The sequence below is a fragment of the Bombyx mandarina genome, chromosome 23 (assembly GCF_030267445.1).
Source record: "Bombyx mandarina strain Sakado chromosome 23, ASM3026744v2".
Classification (NCBI taxonomy): domain Eukaryota; kingdom Metazoa; phylum Arthropoda; class Insecta; order Lepidoptera; family Bombycidae; genus Bombyx; species Bombyx mandarina.
This window is the reverse complement of record NC_143229.1, coordinates 15,076,133-15,098,481: the sequence shown is the minus strand read 5'-3', so window position 1 is coordinate 15,098,481 and position 22,349 is coordinate 15,076,133. Positions and strand designations below refer to the sequence as shown.

The 22,349-nt window shown below is 42.4% G+C and overlaps 1 protein-coding gene and 1 non-coding gene across 2 annotated transcripts in view; one reads left to right on the top strand and one right to left on the bottom strand.

Moving 5' to 3' along the window:
- Wee1 (Wee1 kinase) overlaps positions 1-21,266 on the top strand; it is a 29,783-nt gene extending 8,517 nt beyond the window's left edge. Inside the window, 26 exon segments of the mRNA XM_089737664.1 lie at positions 198-343; positions 701-826; positions 949-1,076; positions 1,147-1,331; positions 1,977-2,087; positions 4,226-4,366; positions 5,415-5,484; positions 6,210-6,309; positions 6,825-6,947; positions 7,943-8,313; positions 8,721-8,804; positions 9,492-9,606; positions 9,609-9,657; positions 10,624-10,772; positions 11,512-11,598; positions 11,729-11,837; positions 12,118-12,229; positions 12,624-12,806; positions 13,452-13,572; positions 13,927-14,022; positions 14,025-14,048; positions 14,749-14,865; positions 15,360-15,465; positions 18,978-19,103; positions 19,605-19,683; positions 20,177-21,266. Of these exon segments, the coding sequence (XP_089593790.1) occupies positions 198-343; positions 701-826; positions 949-1,076; positions 1,147-1,331; positions 1,977-2,087; positions 4,226-4,366; positions 5,415-5,484; positions 6,210-6,309; positions 6,825-6,947; positions 7,943-8,313; positions 8,721-8,804; positions 9,492-9,606; positions 9,609-9,657; positions 10,624-10,772; positions 11,512-11,598; positions 11,729-11,837; positions 12,118-12,229; positions 12,624-12,806; positions 13,452-13,572; positions 13,927-14,022; positions 14,025-14,048; positions 14,749-14,865; positions 15,360-15,465; positions 18,978-19,103; positions 19,605-19,683; positions 20,177-20,353 (3,235 nt within the window). The 3' untranslated portion in view covers positions 20,354-21,266.
- Positions 5,789-5,895, bottom strand: LOC149500215 (U6 spliceosomal RNA). Its single transcript, XR_016325275.1, has one exon. It is a non-coding gene; the product is annotated as a U6 spliceosomal RNA (small nuclear RNA).
- Positions 21,267-22,349: the final 1,083 nt, after the last annotated feature.

The following is a 22,349-nucleotide window of genomic DNA, read 5'->3' as shown; positions in this document are numbered from 1 at the left end:
AAAATGTTAAGCAGCCTGGTTCAGATTGACCCTGTACCAGGCCTGGCCTATCACGAGAACTAAATATGTATGACTTTTCAGGCACAAATGATTTGATAAAAACTATTAGTTCGTGAGAAATTATATGTTACTTTGTCTAATTGTAATTTTCTTGTAATTATATGTGTATTATAGTAATATGTAATTGTTCTCCACAGCTATATACACTCCCAGCAATTAGTACACATGGACGTGAAGCCCGGTAACATATTCATATGCAGCGGTGACGTGGACGCCTGCAGGGAGTCAGACGACGGCTACGACGACGAGGAACCAGCTCCTAATCATAAATATAAATCGGTATGTATTTCACAATCATTCTAATCCCTCCCAATGCTTTCTCGCTTGATAGAAGAAAGAATTAAATGTGTTAAATGTTCATGAAAGTAATATATATTAAAGAATATCTTAATTTACAAATGACCTCTGTAATGTTAAATAACAAAATTATTAGTGTTATGGCAGTTGAATGATTTCTTTGTTAGTGGTTTGTTAAGGTTAGACAAATGATACTTTTATTTAACTTAATTTTTTTTTGTATTTCATCCGCCAGGCTTCAGTGTGGGTATTTGTGACGCTCAGTACTGACCCAATGGGACATCACTCCACAAAGTAATGTCTGATGAAATAATTTTAGAATTGTTTTCATTTGTGATTACAGGTGACCTAGGTCATGTGACATGTGTATCTTCGCCCGCTGTAGAGGAAGGCGACTGCAGGTACCTACCCAAGGAAGTCTTACACGAAGACTTTTCGCAGTTACCTAAAGCTGACATATTTGCTTTTGGTGAGTAATTTCCTGCAACCACTATTGCGGAAAAGCTTAAACAAAATATACCCTGCTCATACGTACTGTATTTTAGTAAACAAGTTCATCGTCCAGTTGTTGTTAAGATCCGTTGGTTCCAGGTTTGACGTTATTCGAGGCAGCTGGAGGGGGACCATTACCTAAAAACGGACAAAAATGGCACGATTACAGGGACGGAAAATTACCAGATTTGCCAAACTTGTCCAGAGAGTTCAATGATCTCCTCAAGGTATGTATGGTCTGATCTAAAATAATAAGTATTGGTTTGTAGTATCTGACCGATCGCGTTGTTTCCTCAGAGCATGGTGGACCCGTCTCCGAGCGCGCGTCCGTCAGCGCGTCGCCTGCGTCGCATGGCGTGGCGTGGCGGGGCGTGGCGCGGCGTGGCGGCACCGATCAAGTCGCGGGCGCAGCTACGGCGCGAGCTCGCCGCCGCCAACATGAAGAACGAGTTGCTCGCCAGGAAGCTACACGATGCTGCCAAGTACGTACACAACCAGTAATCTTGATACACTTGACATCAGAAAGATGTCGGATGTATATTGAACATCAGCTGAGTTGCTTACACCGCCCTGTATAGTAGGGGTAAAGATGTAATTTTACATCAACGATTTCTGTATTTCTAAACCAAATTACCATTGATAGTGTGCGATCCGAACCCAGCGCCCTCGTGGCAGCCTAGGGCTCCGGAAACCAGCACGAGGTGCCCGTCGAACATGTGCCGCAACCCACAGCACCGTATGTACTATTTTAACAAAATATCGTCTAATCACTCACCGGAACCGATGACCTCGTCGACTCACGCCGTTCACTTAGGGAGAAGGCTTTAGGGCAGGAATGGATAAGGATTAGTGATAATGCAAAACCGTAGGGTACCGTAGCAAGACTGTCACACATGAGGGTACCGTCCCGTTCGAGCAAGCTGAAGTGATAGATATCAAGTCGCGAACGCCGTGCCAATTCGCAACCCGTTCCCACAGATTAGTTATATTACAGATTGGTTTCGAACAGATAGTGTCTATTGAAAGTCTCCACTAGTAGCATCTCCCTACATACCCGTAGAGTTTATTTTATACATGCGACTGTTTTCAATTCTTATTACAATTGAAGATTGAATTGTTGTCCGCAGATGCATCAAGTCGTTGACCCCCAGCCTCGAGTCCAGCAAGTTCCGGACGCGCTCCGCCGCCAAGAGGACGCAGAAGCCGCGAATCGACACTTGCCTCTCTGACGTGTTGCAGCTCTGAACTATCGCCCGAGGCACGGTGTAGCCAGCCCTTATCCGCGCACTAAAGTTGCTAGAAAACTAAATGTTTCAATTAGACTTTTATTGTTCGATTTGTTTATCTAACTTCCCTAGTTATAGCCATAACAAGTGTGAAAGAATGAAAACTCTCAACTTTTTTTAAAATATACATATATTTAAAAACGAATGTATTCAAATTCTCAATACTTTTGTATAAAATTCATTAATTAATTTTGTTTTATAGGATGCATTTGTTATTAGCATTTTGGATCTGTCAGTGTGAAGTCATTCGTGAGTATTTAGCTTGTCGTTTATGAACCCACGCCTGAAGTCACACGGTCACTTCATAAGACCTCTTTAAATTTGGGCAGTCCAATCTTTATTCATTTAAAAAAAACATGACCTATAATTTAATGATTACGGTAAACTCTCTGAAAAGTTGTCTGATGTCTATTGTAATCAGTTTTTAAATGAATTAAAAACTAGAAAATTTACATGAAACGTTATATTTAATTGTTTTTTTTTGTTTGTTAATTAATGAATGTTATTTACAGACAACACTAATATTCTCTGCTAAAAAAAAGTTCCCAAATAGGACGAGTCAGAGTTGGTAAGAATGACTCCAAACCGAGCACTCTACTGTTGAAATGTGTTTTGTTTTGAAGCTACCTTCGGTGATTGTAACTGTATTTTAGGTCCGTAATATGTTTTGTAATTATCTTTCGGAACATTTACCATTCTTGAGCAAGCTCTGATTGCGTCACGTGACCAAAAACGCTCCAGATTTGTTTTGTGAACGTACTTTGTGTCCTGGGAAATCGCAGCATCCTCCTGTAGCATCCTGACCTCTGGTTCCTAAACGGATGCGTTTTGGTAGTTTTTTTACGTATTTATTTAACCATTTATTAAAAAAATATAGATTTTCATTGTAAATACTGAAATTTAAGAATATGTAAACAATTTGTAAAGTATTCCGTTTACCTGTGTAACAGTCAAATACCCATTTAAAACTGGGGTTGGCAACATTGATGGCGGATACAAATGATTCTCTCGATCCACCTTCCTAGAATATAGATATAATAACACGTGTATACATGTAATTAATCTAATATGTAAGCAAGCTTCGTTTTTTATTAATTAAATAAAAATGTCCATTTATTTATTGTAGGTGTTTTATTTATTTAAGCATTATTATTAGGTGATAACGTTGCTCCTGGTAACACCTTACGTTTGTGATACATAAACTTGCCACTGCATCGGTGGCTTATGTGTCGGTATATTGTTTCTAGAAGGTCGGTAATAGAGGTCGCGATTAAGTTTATATAAATACCGAACATTCAGTAAAAGATCCAAAAGAAAGGTGTATTTATATCAACTACTCTACGTCCAATAATCGAAATTCGACGTTCGTCTTTGACACCTCAAGGTCACATTCAATTTCTTAAGGAAATTTTGTAAAGGTAACCATTTTTTAAATAAAAATACTCCTAAAGTCCGCCAAACAAAAGCACTAGGCAAAGTCGCATCGCTCGATACGAGGACTACGGGAGTCCTATCATTTAAACCACGACGACTTAAAAATAACCATTGTTTTAACAATTTGGTGGTGGCTATGAATGTAATCTCTTGGCCAGGCCATAAAATCTTATGAATAAAATTTCTTAAGATACTTAAATTTAACCAAATAGTCTTTTATACTAAAAACATAATCGTAATCACAAAAAAATTGCTATAATACTAGAGATAGACTTGTAGAAAATGTCAACAGATCTTTTGGTGGAAAGACGAGTCAAGATGGGTAAGTAGTTTACATCATATTACTTAAAAATGACTTCACCTTATTAAAAACAGGTTTTATCTCACCTCATAAAATTTTATTCAGTTTCAACAAATTGTTTCATTTCACTACTCGTACATAAAGTAGAAACTCGAAAGAAACCTTTGTTTCTATTTTGGTAGTATGAACAATAATGTCTTTGCATAGCGAATAAACAATAAGCTAAATTGTCAAAACACGAGTATGACGTTAACAAAAGTTCATTGTTGTAATTTCAAAACAAATTCAAATTTAAATAGTCACATATTGTAAATGAAACAATGTATTCATTTAAGTTTAATTGCATTTACCATTGATGCACTAAAATTCAGAATAAAAGTCTCAGAGAACGCAAAATGGATACGTTGCTATTGTTAGTAATAACATTAGGTTTTCCTTTTCTCTCACTACAGCAGAGCTTTTACAAGGAAGACATTATTTTCTACTACAATAACACGTAAGTAATAAATTTCCGTACCCGATTCTTTGAGAGTGGATGCTGGGACCTTTGTTACACAGATGAAGGAGTCTGAAAAGAACGAAGGTCGCTTTAGCATTATTTATTTAACTTTGAAACTTAGTAGCTTCCTCGGGGATGCGTATTTTTTTTGCAGCATATCATCTTTGAGCCCTTAGGTCTCTTCAAGCTAATGTCAAGGAAGAAACAATATCAAGAATTGGACTTTCTTACCATAAAATGAAGTCCGTAGTCATAAGTTCATAATGTCAACATTCTTATCTTATTTTTAAACACAATGTTAATTATTTATAACAACAAAATAAACAGAATTACTGTTGTCTGATAGCGAGTCTTGTGGCTTATCAATGCAATGCTACCGGGATGCTTTCATTTTTATCTCATATACTTAGTAGTTTAATTACCCTTACTAGTAAATGTGATTTCTATGCCACTGCAGGGTAGTGTACAGCTGACCTGACTGTGTAATACCCATAGATATTGGCAAAGCCGATGGCACAACTAATATGAAGTGTCTGTTTGAAACTGTCTGATTGGAAACAACATAATTTGAAAATCACTAGTGCAAATCATGCCAATCAGATGCATTCACCATCTGCCACTAGTACTCAGTTCATTCCCCTAACCTGGAGTCTTGCATAAATATCCCTGTAATTTACAGATAGTTTTACTTAATGGATAAAAGAAAAGACACAATACCATTACAGAGAAATTGGAATAGCTGAATCAAGTTCTGTATAATAGTAATAACTGATTATAATAGCTGATCATAATAATAATAATAATAATAATAATAATAGCTGATTCAAGAATACTAAGCAGGTTCAATCTATGAACAAAAATTCTGAAACTACTGTTAAACTAGTTTTTGTAAAACAGTGCACAAAAGTATGAGTAAATTAAGTATAAGTGAACGTTATCGAGAGCCCTTTTAGACTAACTGATGAATAACAGTGTGCTCATGTGTCTCATTTTAATAAACCATTCTCTAGTTCACTGAAAAAAATTATGAAATTGTCATTTTCAGATACAAATATGATGTTACATACACATTATATGTAAACAAGAGCACCGAATATATTATGGAGTTTGGAGGGGTGAGCGAAACACCATCTTTATTTTGTTATTTCCAGAAGAGCCAGAAACCACAAAGACTTACTCTTAATATGTAAAATTGTTGCAAACATTTCAAAGATCAACTTAAATTTGATTTCATTATAAATTGATCCTATTTGAAACTTAAATGTATAATTAATTACCTAATCAGGGATAGTTATAGTTTTTTTTTTTGCAATCCAAGCTATGCTTAGTGCAGAGACCACTGATAAATCGTAACTATATATATATACTTTTAATGTTGGAAAATTTTCATTTATTTCCGAGAGTGGGCAACATTTGTCACAAAATGTGGAACGCTTCACGATTTTGCGTGTCATCCTTGCGCAGGGGCCATGCTAATCTTCTCTGTATCGTTCCAATATTAGTATATGTACTGCCGAAGCAAGTAGGATATATTAGGAATAAAATATTTTTCTTCTAATAAACATCTAGTTGAAGTTTAAACATGCTTTGCAAATAATCTTAATATTCTTGAAAACAAGCCCTTTGGGCCCAAATTGTACAAGTAACAATGTGAAGGTCTATGAATCTTCTACCTCACACCAACTTGGTCCCATACTACTGTTACATTCAAGGTATACCCAATTCCCGATTTTTTACCATGACACATCTATTAAAACTGAATGAAAATTCATGCAAACTACATGTTTTTTAGTTCTGTTCATAAATAACCTGTGATTTAAAAGTTTGAATCCTTGTTTAGGACTTCGAAGAGTTTCACAGCGTCCCCGCTAGGGTGACGGTTGCCTGCGACAGCGCGAATAGAACTTACCCGTTGTTCGTCACAGCTCGACAGCAGAAAGGTATGTATGAACGAACCGTCGAACGAAGTCGTCGTGGCCTAAAGGATAAGACGTCCGGTGCATTTGTATCTAGCGATGCACTGGTGTTCGAATCCCGCAGGCGAGTACAAATTTTTCTAATGAAATACGTACTTAACAAATGTTCACGATTGACTTCCACGGTGAAAGAATAATAACATCGTGTAATAAAAACCAAACCCGAAAAATTATAATTTGCGTAATTACTGGTGGAAGGACAACTTGTGAGTCCGCACGGGTAGGTACCACCACCCTGCCTATTTCTGCCGTGTAGCACTAATGCATTTCGGTTTGAAGAGTAGGGTAGCCGTTGTAACTATACTGAAACCTTAGAAACCATATCTCAAGGTGGGTGGCGGCATTTACGTTGTAGATTTCTATGGGCTCCGGTAACCACTTACCACCAGGTGGGCTGTGAGCTCGTCCACCCAACTAAGCAATAATAATAATAATTAAGAATGATCAAAATTTCACGGTCAGCTGCTTACACGTTGCAGGGGTGTTCTCGTGGCAACTGCCAATGCTGGTCCAGACCCCGGTAACCACGGAACAGTTCACTAGCATATCCAGAACCCTCTGCCCTCACAATAACATGTTCGATGAAGACGCCGAGGCCTGTGGTGAGTGTCAGTATACCGGACTCGCCAACCCGTCCTGCTTAAAGGGCCAAGGCAATGTATATGCAGGAGACACTTTAAATTCCTCGCCTCTTTCCCGCCCCCCCTCGGCCCCTTTCGCCCCCTGCGCGCCTATAGCTTAAACATCCGTCCTGTTTCATATAAGGACACTCGAATGGTTTTGTGGCATTCAGGACAGCTGTACCCTTCGGTCTCTATAAAGGCTTTCAGTTCTAAAGTTCAGAATGTGGCAGTTGTGTTGTGATCAGCGACCACCGCCTTGCTTAAATTGTGCGTTGATTTCTGAAAAGGGCACTCTTTCTATATCGAAACAAAACCGCTTTTATTGTATTATACAAGTTTTTTCATAATTAATTTAACTTTGAGAATCATTGGCAAAATTTGAAAATAAAAAGATATATATACATAGCCTCTCGTCTCCCGTCGTGTACTATTTTACTAATTACAATTAAAATTTTCACGCTTTCCATAGTTAACGAAAAGGAGATGATATTGTACTGTGATTCCTTCAGAAGTAAATATTTTGTTATAATTTCATAATTATTTTTTTATAGAAGTTCACGATTTTAATTAAAAGCACTGGTGTGATTTCTAAAAGCTCACGTATGTAGTTCACACGGTAAGCTAGCGGTCTGAACGACCCGTCATCCCGCACGCCGTGCAGCCCGGAGGCTCTGACTTGCTTATACTGCAGCTGCTATTACAAATAGATATATGACTCTTCAGACAGACTTCCATCCAGCCCCTTTTAATGGCCCTGGATGAACAGCTCACAGTGCTCCATCTGATGAGGTATATCGGCTGCCTCACTCCTCGAGCTGGAAGACACGACCGCTTGGAAAACTTGACGCTGCTATCTACGTGCTTTCAATATGCCCCTGAGCTTGTGCGTCCACGTAAAAAGCGACCTAAAGAGCTTAGAAATATGATCGAAAATAATTCGCCCACTCCACATTACCGGTACGTCTTCATTACAGATGCACCCTCCCTGAACACGCCTATAGTCCATCTGACGTCGTCCTCGTCAGAACAGTTGAAAGTCACCATTTTAGTGGAAAAAGTCCAAGACTTCTACATTAAAATCAATCAGACCATCAACATAACGGTCTCGCCAAGCCAGCCCAAATACTACTTCTATCCATTCAAAAAGGGTTCAGGGAAAACGGTGGATTTTGACGAGCAGAAAATGCGTAAGGAGTACATCTGTGGCGCGAGTGGTGGGAGGGGACATGGTGAGGTGCAGAGGAACGAGGTTGGGTACGGGTGGCTCTCCCGACCCGAGAACGTCATAGTCATGATCGAATCTGACGACGAGCTTTGCGCCGTCGTCTCCATACAGAACTTCTCGGTGAGTGCCTAGGTCGGTGGCTCTCAAACTTTTTTTGCCCCACCCCCATTGACTTAATATATGGACACAAACACTTAAATAGCTACCGAGAGCCGTAGGTGAGCGGTCTACTAGAATAGTCCAGGTATTAAGTATTTACTAATTATAAATAAATGGCTTGGTACAATGAAATCTAGTGCACGTTTTGAAGAAATATTTTCAATTGTTTCATAAAATTGTGAGATATAAGGGTTTGAAGTTATCGCAGGGGACAGAGGGTGGCTCGTATGTGATTAGAGTCGCCCACTTACTTTTGACGTCATAATTCAATGTAGTGGCTTCTCTATCACACATACTCATAGGTATCTAATTTCTGTTGACTGGTGATAAGTCGATAGCCGGATGTAATCGTTTGTTTCTGGTTCCAGTGTCCCGTGTTCGACAACGAACGCGACATACTGTACGACGGGTACTATTTAACTATGACGAGACGAGGAGGGATCACGCTCACTGTAAGTACCGCTGCACCGCGCTCCAGTGCCACCAGTCGCCGACTGAGGTCCGTGGACAGCAGGGAAGGGGGTCGACTACTTAAACTACGACTACCTAATGAAGTCATCGTGGCCTAAAGGATAAGACGTCTAGTGCATCTGTGTTGAGCAATGCACCGGTGTTCGAATCTCGCAGGCGGGTACCAATTTTTCTAATGAAATACGTACTCAACAAATGTTCACGATTGACTTTCACGGTGGAGGAATAACATTGTGTAATAAAAATCAAATCCGCAAATTTATAATTTGCGTAATTAGTGGTGGTAGGACCTCTTGTGAGTCCGCGCGGGTAGGTAACACCACGCTGCCTATTTCTGCCGTGAAGCAGTAATGCGTTTCAGTTTGAAGGGTGGGGCAGCCGTTGTAACTATACTGGGACCTTAGAACTCATGTCTCAAGGTAGGTGGCGGCATTTACGTTGTAGATGTCTATGGGCTCCGGTAATCAATGAACACCAGGCGGGCTGTGAGCTCGTCCACCAACTTAAGCAATAAAAAAATGAGAGACGGGCTCGCGGTCAAGGACCTTTAGGTCTGTACATAACGTTTGATTGCAACCTACCCTCTAAGCCACGACCTCGTGGTCAGGTGACGGCGGCGATGACCTTTAATTACCGACAAAGCATTGGGACTCTCCATCTTCTTCCAGCAAGACACGTTTCCGATCGGCTTCTACATAGTGTTCATAGTCAAAACATCGGACGAGGATTGCAAGGAGCCGGGGACCAATGGGTCCGTGCCCGCCGTGGCGCGTCTTCTGGGCTGGGGGACGACATCCAAGTCAGTAGCACGGAGGGTCGGGTCAAGAATTTTAGGTAAGTTTAGTCGGACGCGGCTCTAGTGAACATTTTTTTTCTTATAACGAGGGCAGATTCATCTCACGGTATTGTACATTTGTGTATATAAAATATGTAAATGTGCCTACTTCTACGGATAAAGGATAAGACGCCCGGTGCATTCGTATCAAGCGATGCAACGGTGTTCGAACCCCGCCAGCAAGTGCCAATTTTTCTAATGAAATACGTACTTAAGAAATGTTTATGATTGACTTTCACGCTGAAGGAATAACATCGTGTAATAAAAATCAAACCCGCAAAATTATAATTTGCGTAACTGCTGGTGGTAGGACCTCTTATGAGTCCGCACGGGTAGGGTATCACCATCCTGCCTATTTCAGCAGTAATGCGTTTCGATTTGAAGGGTGGGGCAGCCGTTGTAATTATACTTAGGATCTTAGAACTTATATCTCAAGGTTTACGTTGCGCATTTACGTTGTAGATGTCTATGGGCTCCAGTAACCCCCTTAACACCAGGTGGGCTTTGAGCTCGTCCACCCGTCTAAGTAATAAATAAAAAAAGGAGTAACATCTATACTAATATATAAATCTACAGTGGTTTTTATGGATGTTCCGTAATAACTACTGAACCATGCATCCGATTGACTTGAAACTTGGTATCCATGTAGAAAATGCATGTGCTTAATGGATAGGCTAATATTTATATGAGTGTTGAACTCCCTAATAATAATGACAATAAATAATAATGTTAATTTTAAATGCCCAGCGAAGCGGGCGAGTACGGCTAGTAGTGTAATAAAAATCCTGCTCCCAAAATTATTGCGTAATTATTATTATAGTATATAATTATTGCGTAATTACCAAACAGTTGAGTCGTAGACCTCAAGTCTCAAGTTGCGTGGTGTAATTCACGCTGCGGACTTACCATCCAGGAGGCTGCGAGCTCGTCAAACCCGTAGCGCTAAGAATCAAAACTGTTGCAAGGTTCAAGATCGTGGAGACGATATCGTACAGAGAGTACTTGATAGCCGCCGGGGCCACTGTGCTATTCTACGCCTCCTTCTATCTGGCCTTCTTCGTCTTCGTGCTCTACCAGAGCAGAAAGTCCACGGGAGTGGAGCACCAGGACCAGGGTAAGAGATTTGAACTGCCCTCAGAGATACCGATAAAGTTTCTCGATGGCACGGTGGTCAGCGGTCCTGGCTACTGGACCGGGGGTCGGTGGGTTCGGTGCTCACGTCCGGTAATGAATGCTTACGGACGTGATCTGCATTTTGTTTAAGCTCTGCCTGGATGTCTAATATATCTAGTATTTTACTGGTGGTAGGACCTCTTGTGAGTCCGCACGGGTAGGTACCACCTCCCTGCCTATTTCTGCAGTGAAGCAGTAATGCGTTTCGGTTTGAAGGGCGGGCAGCCGTTGTAACTATACCTTAGAACCCATATTTCAAGGTGGCTGGCGCATTTACGTTGTAGATGTCTATGGGCTCCAGTAACCACTTAAGACCAGGTGGACTGTCAGCTCGTCAACTCACCTAAGCAATAAAATAAAAAAAACTTATGTATAAATAAATGTATGTACGGCATCTGGGTTCGGGACGAGGTGACTGGGGGGTTGGTCGGAGGGCTATATTTTATTTATTGACTCGTTTTGTATGACTCAATAAAAAGTGTCAGCTTGTCATGTCCGTGCGTTAGGATTTTGAACAAATTTAGACGGTTTTTTATTCCTACATTAATGATTTTGTAAAAACTATATTAAGTAGCAACAGCGACGAACGTCATAGTCAGTATATGGATGTTTGTTCTAGTGTCGGTTTGTACGCGGGGCGCTTTCGTCTTATATCACTTGTAAATTGTTGTTTTCCGCAGAGACTATAGTGAGGTCTTCACACGACAGTGAGGGGCAGAGCTCCGGAGAGGGACCGTCCCTCCCGCGGCCCACGGACGGAAGCTCCGGTGAGGGCCTACAAATATTTCACAACTTTGAGAACCAACTGCCCACAGTTTTCTCAAACCTCTTGATAAATTTAGCGTCTATTTACCGTTTGCTCATTGTGTCATTGTTATTATCTATGTTCACTTCCAGTCGATTCTCAGTCAGACACGGAGTCGGAGTACTCGACGCTGGACGATGTGACCACGGACAAGGAGCTGTACCGATACGGCACGAAGCTGTGCCTGGCCGACCTGTCTAGGTGCGTTGTGCAAACCTGAGACCTAACGGGACGATACTTACGTGTGAGCATTCATGAGCTCTCATGAGCATTCTTCCCGACATGTATATAAATAAGCTTCAAAACTCCAATCTCGGCACTGACTGCTAATATGCAGCCATTAGCTGATAAGGGGCCATGAGCGTCCGTGAGCATATTTTTTCATACTGTTTTGATGTGTCTTTTACATTAAAAATTAATGTAAGCTTTTGTCGTCGCTCTGACGTTCATCATAGCGCCGGTGACCCCCCTCCCCCCGCAGGTGCCGCGCCCGGGTGCTCGCCACGCGCTCCAACCGGTACCTGTGGACCGTGCTCACCGTCTCCGTGTTCTACACGCTGCCCGTGCTGCAGCTGGTGGTCACCTACCAACGGGTAAGTCTACCTGTAACTGTTCCAGGTCCAGACCCCGCGGGGTCCGTCCGGCTCCCACGTGACACCATAAACAAGGAATATAGGTGACAACACGATGGGCCGCCTGATAATAAGCTCTCGTCATCACAACCTCAATACTCATGACTCATCGTGAGACATCTGGCTGTGAGGTGCCCCCTATCTCTGCCCTACGTTTGCTAACGGCAAGGCGCGTGGAAGGACGGCGCGATGGGGGAGGGGGGTCAGCTGCTATCACCACATTACGTTCACCAGTAGCGACGCCGATAAACTTGTCACGCAATATTCAGCTTTAGGTCAAGGGCGGAAAGCACATGCCACTTCGTTCGCGTAGCCATGACGCAGTACAACGAGTGCAGTTACAAATCTCTTTCAGCTCCTAAACCAGTCCGGGAACCAGGACCTGTGCTACTTCAACTTCTTCTGCGCACATCCGCTGATGATGCTGTCCGACTTTAACCACGTGTTCTCGAATCTGGGCTACGTGGTGCTTGGGGCTCTGTTCCTGCTGCAGGTCTGGAGGAGGCAGAGGATCATGAGAAACGAACCAGAGGAAAAGGTATTGTGACGCGCTGGGGTTCGGGATAAATAAAACTTCTACCGGAGTACAACTAAAAACTGTATTCAACACTTAAAACACTTCACAAATACTTTAAAACACTCAACAAACATTTAAAAACTCTCAATTCGCTTGCTCCGCTTCGCTTCAGGTGATCCGTTCGCTGTTTCGCTTCGACTAGTTCCGATTACTGACTGACTGCTTGCCATCTCTGAAACGCTTTTATAGCCGATACCTCATCCCTAGAATTATCGAGAATATTCCACACATCTCCAGTATGGTGTTTCCGCTATCTGACAATAGATGGCGTTGTACTTCTCGAGCGTTCTAAGTGTTACTAGATCCTTCGATATTCGTTCGACTATTCGGCGATAGATGGCTTTACTCTTATCGGCGTAACAGTATGTTGGATTTCGGCAGGACTAGCACATTGTGTTAGTGGATGCGGTGTGGACATTGTAGTCTATTTCAATATAAATTTGACATCTGCCCCACTCCTCAAATTGGAACAGATGACTGCACCGCGGCAGAAATAATGGAGATGTTATTCGGTTTTGACTCAAAAATTATAGGGGCAGTATGTCCCCCTGCCCCCTCGCGGCGTGCGGTCCCGCCCTTTGTTGAGCTCACGATACGTTCTTCTAGAAACAGAAAGGCATCCCTCAGCACTTCGGGCTGCTGTACGCGATGGGCGTCGCCCTGATTAGCGAGGGCTTTCTGTCGGCTGCCTACCACGTCTGCCCCAACAGCATGAACTTCCAGTTCGGTAAGACCCTGTTCTAATAGTCCACTAACCTTCTGCCGACGAGGCTCCGTCCGCTCCAGTCAGCGATGTACGGCTGCTCGCCGGCTCGTGGGATTCTGATGTCCATGAGCCACTACCATTAAAAGTTTTTGCTTAGTTCGGTGGACGAGCTCACACGTAAATGCGCCACCTACCTTGAGATATAACTTCTAAGGTCTCAAGTATAGTTACAACGGCTGCACCGCCCTTCAAACCGAAACGCATTACTGCTTCACGGCAGAAATAGGCAGGGCGGTGGTATCTACCCGTGTGTACTCACAAGAGTTTCTACCACAAGTAAAAATCACTGAAACGCCTATGCATTAAAACACACAGACACGTCGTTCATGTACGTGACGTCAGCGCTCTGCATGGTGAAGATCTACCAGTCCCGGCACCCCGACATCAACGCAAGAGCACACGCCACCTTCGGGTCCTGGCGCTCATCATATTTATAGGTGAGTGGGTGCGAGCGTGGCGCCTTCGCAACACGCAATGGAACGCGAACCCTCACACGAGGTCGATGACTCCGCAGTGCCTCAAGAACACTCATTGTATTGATTTTAGATATGAACTTTTTAGTGTATGTTCTGATAAATCAAAATAAGTAGGATTCAAAACTTGTTAAAACTACCCACAAGTGCGTGCGACGTTCGCGGGAACCTAATCGGTCCTTGCGGTTCGACTGGGCAACGGCATACGGTCCACCTGATGGTGAGTCGTTACCGTCGTCCATGGACTTCGACAATGCCAGGGGCAGAGCCAAGCCGCTGCTTCCCGTTAAGCACTCTCCACAAGCCTCGTTTGAAGAAGGACATGTCATAGCGCTCGGGAAACACCGTGGAGGGGAGCTCATTCCATAGCCGGATGGTACGGGGCAAGAAAGACCTCTGGATGTGGATGAACGCAGTGGTTCCAGGTAGTATGGATGGACTCTGCTCCGGTGGCGGGCGGTGCGATGGTCAAAGTAAAGACGATGGTATCATTTTTTAACAACAAATAGACTGTTTATTTTTTGTTGCATTTTGTGAGAGTGCCCAGAGGGCTTACGGTAAAGGCTTATTCATTTATTTATATATATTTATATATATATCGGCGCCCCCGCACGCCCTGGTGGTGCGCGGGGCGCTGGGTGCTGACCCTTGTGTCTCCCCCGAGGTCTGGTGGGTGTGCTCAACGCGAACGTTTACTTCTGGGTGGCCTTCACCGCGCTACACCTCCTCACCTGCTTCTTCATTACCTTCCAAATATACTACCTGGGCAGGTTTAAACTGGGTAAGTTCCTGAACTTTCCGCAACGCAGAAACTAAACTGTTCGGACGTGACGTCATTTGTGGTCAAATGTTCCTTAGTCCGAGGTGTCGAGTAATCGGACAGAAAACTTACAAAAACATTGATTGGTGTTTTTATTTTATTTTATTTTATTTTTATTGCTTAGATGGGTGGATTAGCTCACAGCCTGGAGCCCATAGACATCTACAACGTAAATGCGCCACCCACCTTGACATATATGTTCTAAGGTCTCAGTATAGTTACAACGGCTACCCCACCCTTCAAACCGAAACGCATTACTGCTTCACGGCAGAAAGAGGCAGGGCGGTAATACCTACCCGTGTGGACTCACATGAGGTCCTACCACCAGTAATAAAATGGTGAATCGAATTATTTATTTTCATTGCATTGATAACGTCACGACCCTCTACATCTCACTCATGTTATATTTGTCGCCGCTTCTGAGTGGTTCCTATAGCGTCGTTGTGTCCCTGCAGACATGGGGTGGGTGAGGGCCGCGAGCCGGGGGGCCGCCCTCCGCCCCTCGCGCGGTCTCATGCTGCTGCTCGCCAACCTGATCAACTGGGGGCTCGCGGGATACGGGTATACAAACAGCCACTTCGCACCGCCCGGCCACTGTGGCCCACGAACCGCAGCGGCCAACTGTGCATGTCTATAATACGCGGGGGACTCGTGCCTCGTCAGAAAACTCATTAATTTTACAGTCGGGGGTGGCGACGGGCACTGAACTAGTTCACGTTGGCATGAAAGTCGTCTATACTATACTATAATATTATAAAGAGGAAAGATTTGTTTGTTTGTTTGTTTCGAATAGGCTCCGAAACTACTGGACCGATTTGAAAAATTCTTTTTCCATTAGAAGCCGACATTGTCCCTCATGAACATAGGCTACTTTTTTAAAAAAAAAAATTATTTTATTTTTTTGGTTTCATGTGTGTTTTAATGTTTCCGAAGCGAAGCGAGGGCGAGTCGCTAGTTTGTGTATAAATGAGGTTTGGGACTAACATTTTGTGGACCATTGTGACGTCACTGTCCGGTATGTGGTGGCCATATGGGGGACTATAGGGAGGTCTAAATTTTTGATGCGGACAAATGGACTCTAAAGTATGCCGGGGTCTTGATTAGCATGAGATAGAATTTTTTTGGTAAATGGGTAAGTGAGTTTCGGCCCAGATATGAGGGGGGCGCGAGGGGCGGCGGGCTTCCTAAGACATAAGGTCGGAGTCACAAGTGTATTGCACAGCGGCTGCGAACTGTAACTATCCCGCTGTGGCTATGAACACAGCTCGGCCCACTGCAAGTGAATTTGTGTATTTAGAAAATCTATAAGTGGCCTTTTTAATATAACTAGTGCTCCCACGGTAGTCGAAATTCGACTATAGTTAATTGAAATTATAAGTTTGTACACTATTATGATTCTATTGTTAAAGACTATTTATTATACTTCTATAATCACAGATTTCGCCAGGTCTTCACTTTAGACAAATATTAATAGAGACAAACAATATTGAATCTATTCTCAATTTGACCACAGACTTTAAGCAATAAGAAAAGTTTGACAACAAACAAATAGTATGCATGCATGTGTGCGTCAAATACATGGTAGTGTGTGTAATGTTTTTATTTATTGATTTAATGTACTTTTTATGCATAATGATAAAAAATATTAACACTCTGCACTCCTTTTCTATATTCTCTATAAGTGTGGAAAATTTCTTACTCCTTCGTCCGCGCAATTTTCGTAAAAAGGGGTAGCTACAAAGTGTTTGCTTTTTTTTAAGGAATTTTATGACCTGATAACTAAGACCTTTAAGTCATGTCCTTTTTTAATTTATATTCTTATTTTTATTAAAAATGATACGGAGTGAAATGAAATGAAGATGATAAATTTGAGACATTAACCAACTGGGATGAAATTAAATTAAATGAGATAAATGAGATGAGATGATATTGGATGAAATATAATCTCAATATAATCTCAGTGAGATTTTTACAGTGGACTTTTTGTAGGATCCCGAGAAGTTACGTCCAGCGGCTTTGTTTTATTTTCCCACAATTGTGCACTTTCACAGATGCTAAATAGTTAATAAACCACCGTTATAACACATTTAAACCTGAGGAAACACTAAATAGACAAAATAAAACAAATCACACAGCTTCACTGCTCGCTTTCCCGTCAAAAAGTCCCCAATCAAGTTATAACGGAGCATCCGTAAAAACCACTGCAGAGAGAGAGAGAGGGAGAGAGAGAGAGAGGGAGAGAGAGAGAGAGAGAGAGAGAGATTGGGGGTCTTATCGCTAAGAGCGTTCTTTTCTAGACAACCATGACGTGGACAAGAATCATGGAATTGGAATTGGATGGAAATGGAATAGATTGGAAACGAACTACGCGCAGTGTGCCAATCCAGTGAAATACATAATATACATATTATATATCGACGGTTGAAAGGCAAACGTGACTAAGCGACAGTAACTTCTTTGTACATAAATGATAGGCAATAACCATATTCGATGCGCAAAAAAATACTATTTCTAGCTCTATTAAAATCATTTCAATCCTACAGCTACATTCGTTAAAATAGAATTATTTTCAGGTATTTCAACTTTAAATTAGTCTACTGTAAAGTTCACGCATTGTCGCTTAGTCACGTTTGCTTTTCAAGCGTCGATATACATACATGTACACATGCATATACATACTTCATATATTTTATTATCACAGATTTATATACTTAGTCTGGCCATAAATACTGTTACAATAAAAAATAAAAAAAGTTCTATTGTAAATAACAGTTATTACTTTTACAGTGTGTTAGTTTAATACATAAATATAAAACAATTTAAAGTATAAAAAGCTTATTCGAAGTGGTCTCCATTGGCTGCAATACAGTCCTTTAAACGTTGAGGCCAGTTATCAATAGAAGCTCGCACTCTTTCCCTCGGAAATTTTTTCACTGCCAATCGTACGGATTGTTTTAGGGACTCCAAATTATTATGGCGTTTACAGCAAGCCGTACTCTCTAAAACTGACCATAAATCATAATCCAGCGGATTAAGATCGGGACTAGACGACGGCCAGTCTTTAGCTCTGATGAAGTCCGAAACGTTCGTTTCCAACCAAGACTGCGTAGACCGAGCTTTATGATCTGGCGCCGAGTCTTGCTGTAAGGACCATTCTTGATTATTGAACAAGGTGTTGTTAAGGGGCTTCACTACCTTCTCAAGAATGGTATCTTGATACACTTGTGCCGATGTTTTGATACCTTTTTCACAAAAGTATGGCTCAGTCACTCCTTCATAGCTAATACCCCACCAAACCATCACTGAAGTCGGATAGTGCCCACGTAGCACTCTGTCGACTAATTGGGAAGCTTCCTTAGAGCTTTGAGCATAAATACGGTCATTTTGTTTGTTAAAATGTTGCTCAATTGTAAAAATTTTCATCCGTAAACAAATTTTTTCTATGACCTCCCTTTGCGTACCGCTTCAGTAGTTGTTTCGATTTTACCACCCTATTCTCTTTTAAATTATCAGTTAAGAAATGACCAGTACGTCTCCAATAGGCTGCAAGTCCTAAGTCATCTTTTAAAATACGCGACATAGTTCTAGGTGCTATCTTCATCTCCCGAGATAAAATCTTTTGCTTTCGGACAGGATTTCTTCGAATTCTTTCCCTTACTGCTTTGACCACCTTTTTCGTACGAACACTGCGTGGACGGCCATATCTGTTTCTGTCACAAACAGAGGTGGTCTCATTGCACCTATTAACAGCCCGGTACACAAACATTTTACTACCAAGCGTATGGAAAGTTTTAAAAATTGCACTTGGCTCCATACCTACTTTGTGTAATGCAATCACAGCGCTTCGGTTCTCTCTATTACCCCACTCCATTTTAATATCGCAAAATACTGTACAATGTATTGGCGCCAAAATGTGAAAACTCAATGAGCAATCATATAAGAATGACAAATTCCAAATTCAAATGTAATATTTTGTTTATTTTTAATTGTAACAGTATTTATAGCCAGACTAAGTATTAGTATAGATACACAAATGTATTGCTGTACGTGAGGTGTGTGTCTGTGTGCCGCAGGGTAGCGCAGCACTCGCGGGACTTCGCCTCCCACCTCCTGCTCGTGCTGATGACCAACCTGTTCCTGTACACGCTGTTCTACATCGTGATGAAGCTGCTGCACCGGGAGACCATCACCTGCTACACGTGACTACCTGACCCTCAGTACCGAGAGCGAGTGCGGGCGGGCTGACTTGAGACATGAGGTCGAAATCTCAACTCTCATGGGTTTGTTAGCGGCAGAAATGGTAGGGGTGGTGGTACTCATCCGTGCAGACTCACAAGACACCCTATATACTATGTAACTATACTTGAGACCTTAGAACTTATATCTCAAGGTGTGTGGCGCATTTTACGTTATAGATGTCTATGGGCTCCAGTAACCACTTGACACCAGGTGGGCTGTGAGCTCGTCCACCCATATAAGCAATTAAAAAAAAGACTCACAAGACACCCCACCATCAGTTATCTTCGTATTTTGTAAAGGCGCAATGTAAAGCAAAGTAAAAGTTTGTGTGTTTCGTGGGTCGTGGACCCCGCGCCGCCCGCACTGCAGCTCACAATATACTTGAATGTTTTCGATATAATCGTGTCCCGGACAATCCGTACGACTCTGGGCGCTGACCTCACGCTGACTCACCTCCGCAGGTGGGTGTTCATAGTCCTGACGTACTCGAGCTGGGGCGGGTCTAGCTACTTCTACCTGGACCAGAACACCAATTGGGCGGTGAGTGTGCGCCGCGTTCCTCGGGCCCCCCCCCACTGCCCCAGGCACCGACCCCTGCTAATTTCCACAAGTTCTTGTATGAAACATTCAGTACACTGCACTTGCTTGTTGCGAGGTCTACAGCTGCTGGAGCATGGCGGGGCGGTGGACGATTATTTGTTTTGTTAAATTTTAATGAGAAACTCATGTAGAGTTGATCACTTGACCGACCAAATTTGCTTAGAGTGGGTCAGAAGTGTCAATGAATTTTGGAAAAGGAGTCTCTTGTTCTGAATAGTTTGGGAGTCTCTGAGGTGTCCGGCGCACTCGAGTGACGCGACTATGCCAGGGCCGAATCCCGCCGGCAGGTATAGATATTTTGTTCTAATGGAATACGTACTTAACGAATGTTCACGATTGACTTCCACGGTGAACGTTCGTGTAATAAAATTAAAACTACAAAAGGTATAGTTCGCGCAATTAGTACTGAGAGTCCGCCCCTCCGGCCCCCCAGCTCAGCCCGGCGCAGTCCCGGGAGCGCAACGCGGCGTGCGGCGTGCTGCGACTGTTCGACGCGCACGACGCTTGGCACGCGATGTCCGCCGTCGCCATGTTCCTCTCCTTCAACATGTACCTCACGCTGGACGATGGGCTGGCCGGAGCCGACCGCGCGCGCGTTCCCGTGTTCTGAGCCGCCGCCTCCCACGCGGGCCCCCACCTCCCACGCGGGCCCCCACCGACACCCACGCGCCCCCCCCGGCCGTCCAGTCACTAATTGCACGCTCTCTCAATTGTTTATAATAAATGATAATTCTTTAAAGAATTATAAATCGTAATTTAATCGATGGCCTTATGTTTTTATTTAAACGAATTTAAATTAAGTATAGGTAATTACTAATGATTAATTTTGTAAATTATTAGGATCTAATATTTTTTTATATTTGTGATTTATTGTATATTTTTATTTATAGAAATAAGAAGAGTTGAGCGATTTGTAGATTTGTGGATGCGCAGTAATGCTCAAGAGTATAAACCAAAGCTTATGGAAATTATTGTAATCATATACTTAATTGAGATTAATTTAAAATGATATGTATACGTGTTCTACTATGAGGGACCTGGACGCCGGGGGAGGGGGCGCGAGTAAAGCCGTGTGTGTGACGTCATTATGGTGCTTTCTTATTTCGTAAACTATTTTACAAAAGTTTAAAAGTGTATATTTCGTAATCGTGCTTAAATTATATGAAAGTTGGAACTCTGGGCCATGCCTCAATGTGGCAAGATCGTAACTGCTTGATAAATAAAATACTTTGGTACTGTTGATGTTTGATCCTACCATAGACAGTTACAATTAGAGAGCGCCAGTCCGTGGACGCCCGACCTCGCGTGTCTCACGCGAAGCTGGTGTGGTCCCCGGGCGATGCCTCTTGTTGTTGTTGAAGTACGAATGGCGTTTACTTTTCTCCTTTTTTTTCTACTGCCTTTAAATTATTAATTGTACGGTACGAAACAATCGTGTTGTAATTTTGATGAAAGTTCTTATTATATATATTTCGTATTATGAAAGACTCGCTTGTGATCTTAAAAAGTAATAAAAAGTTTTATACGTAGAATGGTTTTATTTTCCACTGAATCTAGGAAACGCGTGTGGAGTTTTTTTTATTGCTTAGATGGGTGGACGAGCTCACAGCACACCTGGTATTAAGTGTTTACTGGAGCTCATAAACATCTACAACGTAAATGCGCCACCCACCTTGAGATATCAGTTGTAAGATCTCAGTATTGTTACAACGGCTGACCCACCCTTCAAACCGAAACGCATTACTGCTTCACGGCAGAATGGTAGAATCGGCAGGGTGGTAGTACCTACTCGCACGGACTCACAAGAGGTTCTACTACCAGTAATTACGCAAATTATAATTTTGCGGGTGCTCGATATTTGATATTCAAACAAATACTGACACGTCAGTACCGCGGGTAACTTGTATTGATACACACCGGGCGCGAAGCAGGAAGAATTTCAATCGTTAACCTGTATTACCTGTCTCTCACTCCCGCGCAAATATAATGAGTCTCGCTCGCACAGATGCAATAACCGCCGGCCTCAGGGATTGTAAACCTTTTACCTGAGACTGTAAAGTGACACGTCCTTCTTCAAACGAGACTTCCGGAGAGTATTAGACGGCAGGCAGCGGCTTGGCTCTGTCCCTGGCATTGCCGAAACCCATGGACGACGGTAACAACTCACCATTAGGTGGGCCGCATGATCATCTGCCGATACGGGCAGCAAATAAAAAAACTGCTTATTTCTGCCGCGCTCCGGTTTTGAGGTTATTTTATGCAACTCAGATTGTAATCACTTATCGTCGGGTGATATTTGTTCACCTATTTCTTAAAAAAACGGAATGTACAATATTTAATTTTATTGGCCGACACTCATTGAACATGGGTTGGCAATTTGTGTAGAACCAGTTGTTTTCACGGCCAGATGGTGGGTGGCGGTTCTCTATCCGGGCTCCCAATAAAAATAACAAATTCAATTTAATACTTTTTTTATTCGTGTATATTCCATTTTTGTTATCACTACATTCTACATAAGCCTTTTATTATAGGTAAACATAGTTTGTATATTTTACACAAGAGATTTTTTTATACAGGACCGAAATCAGACGCGTTTTGACCCCCAC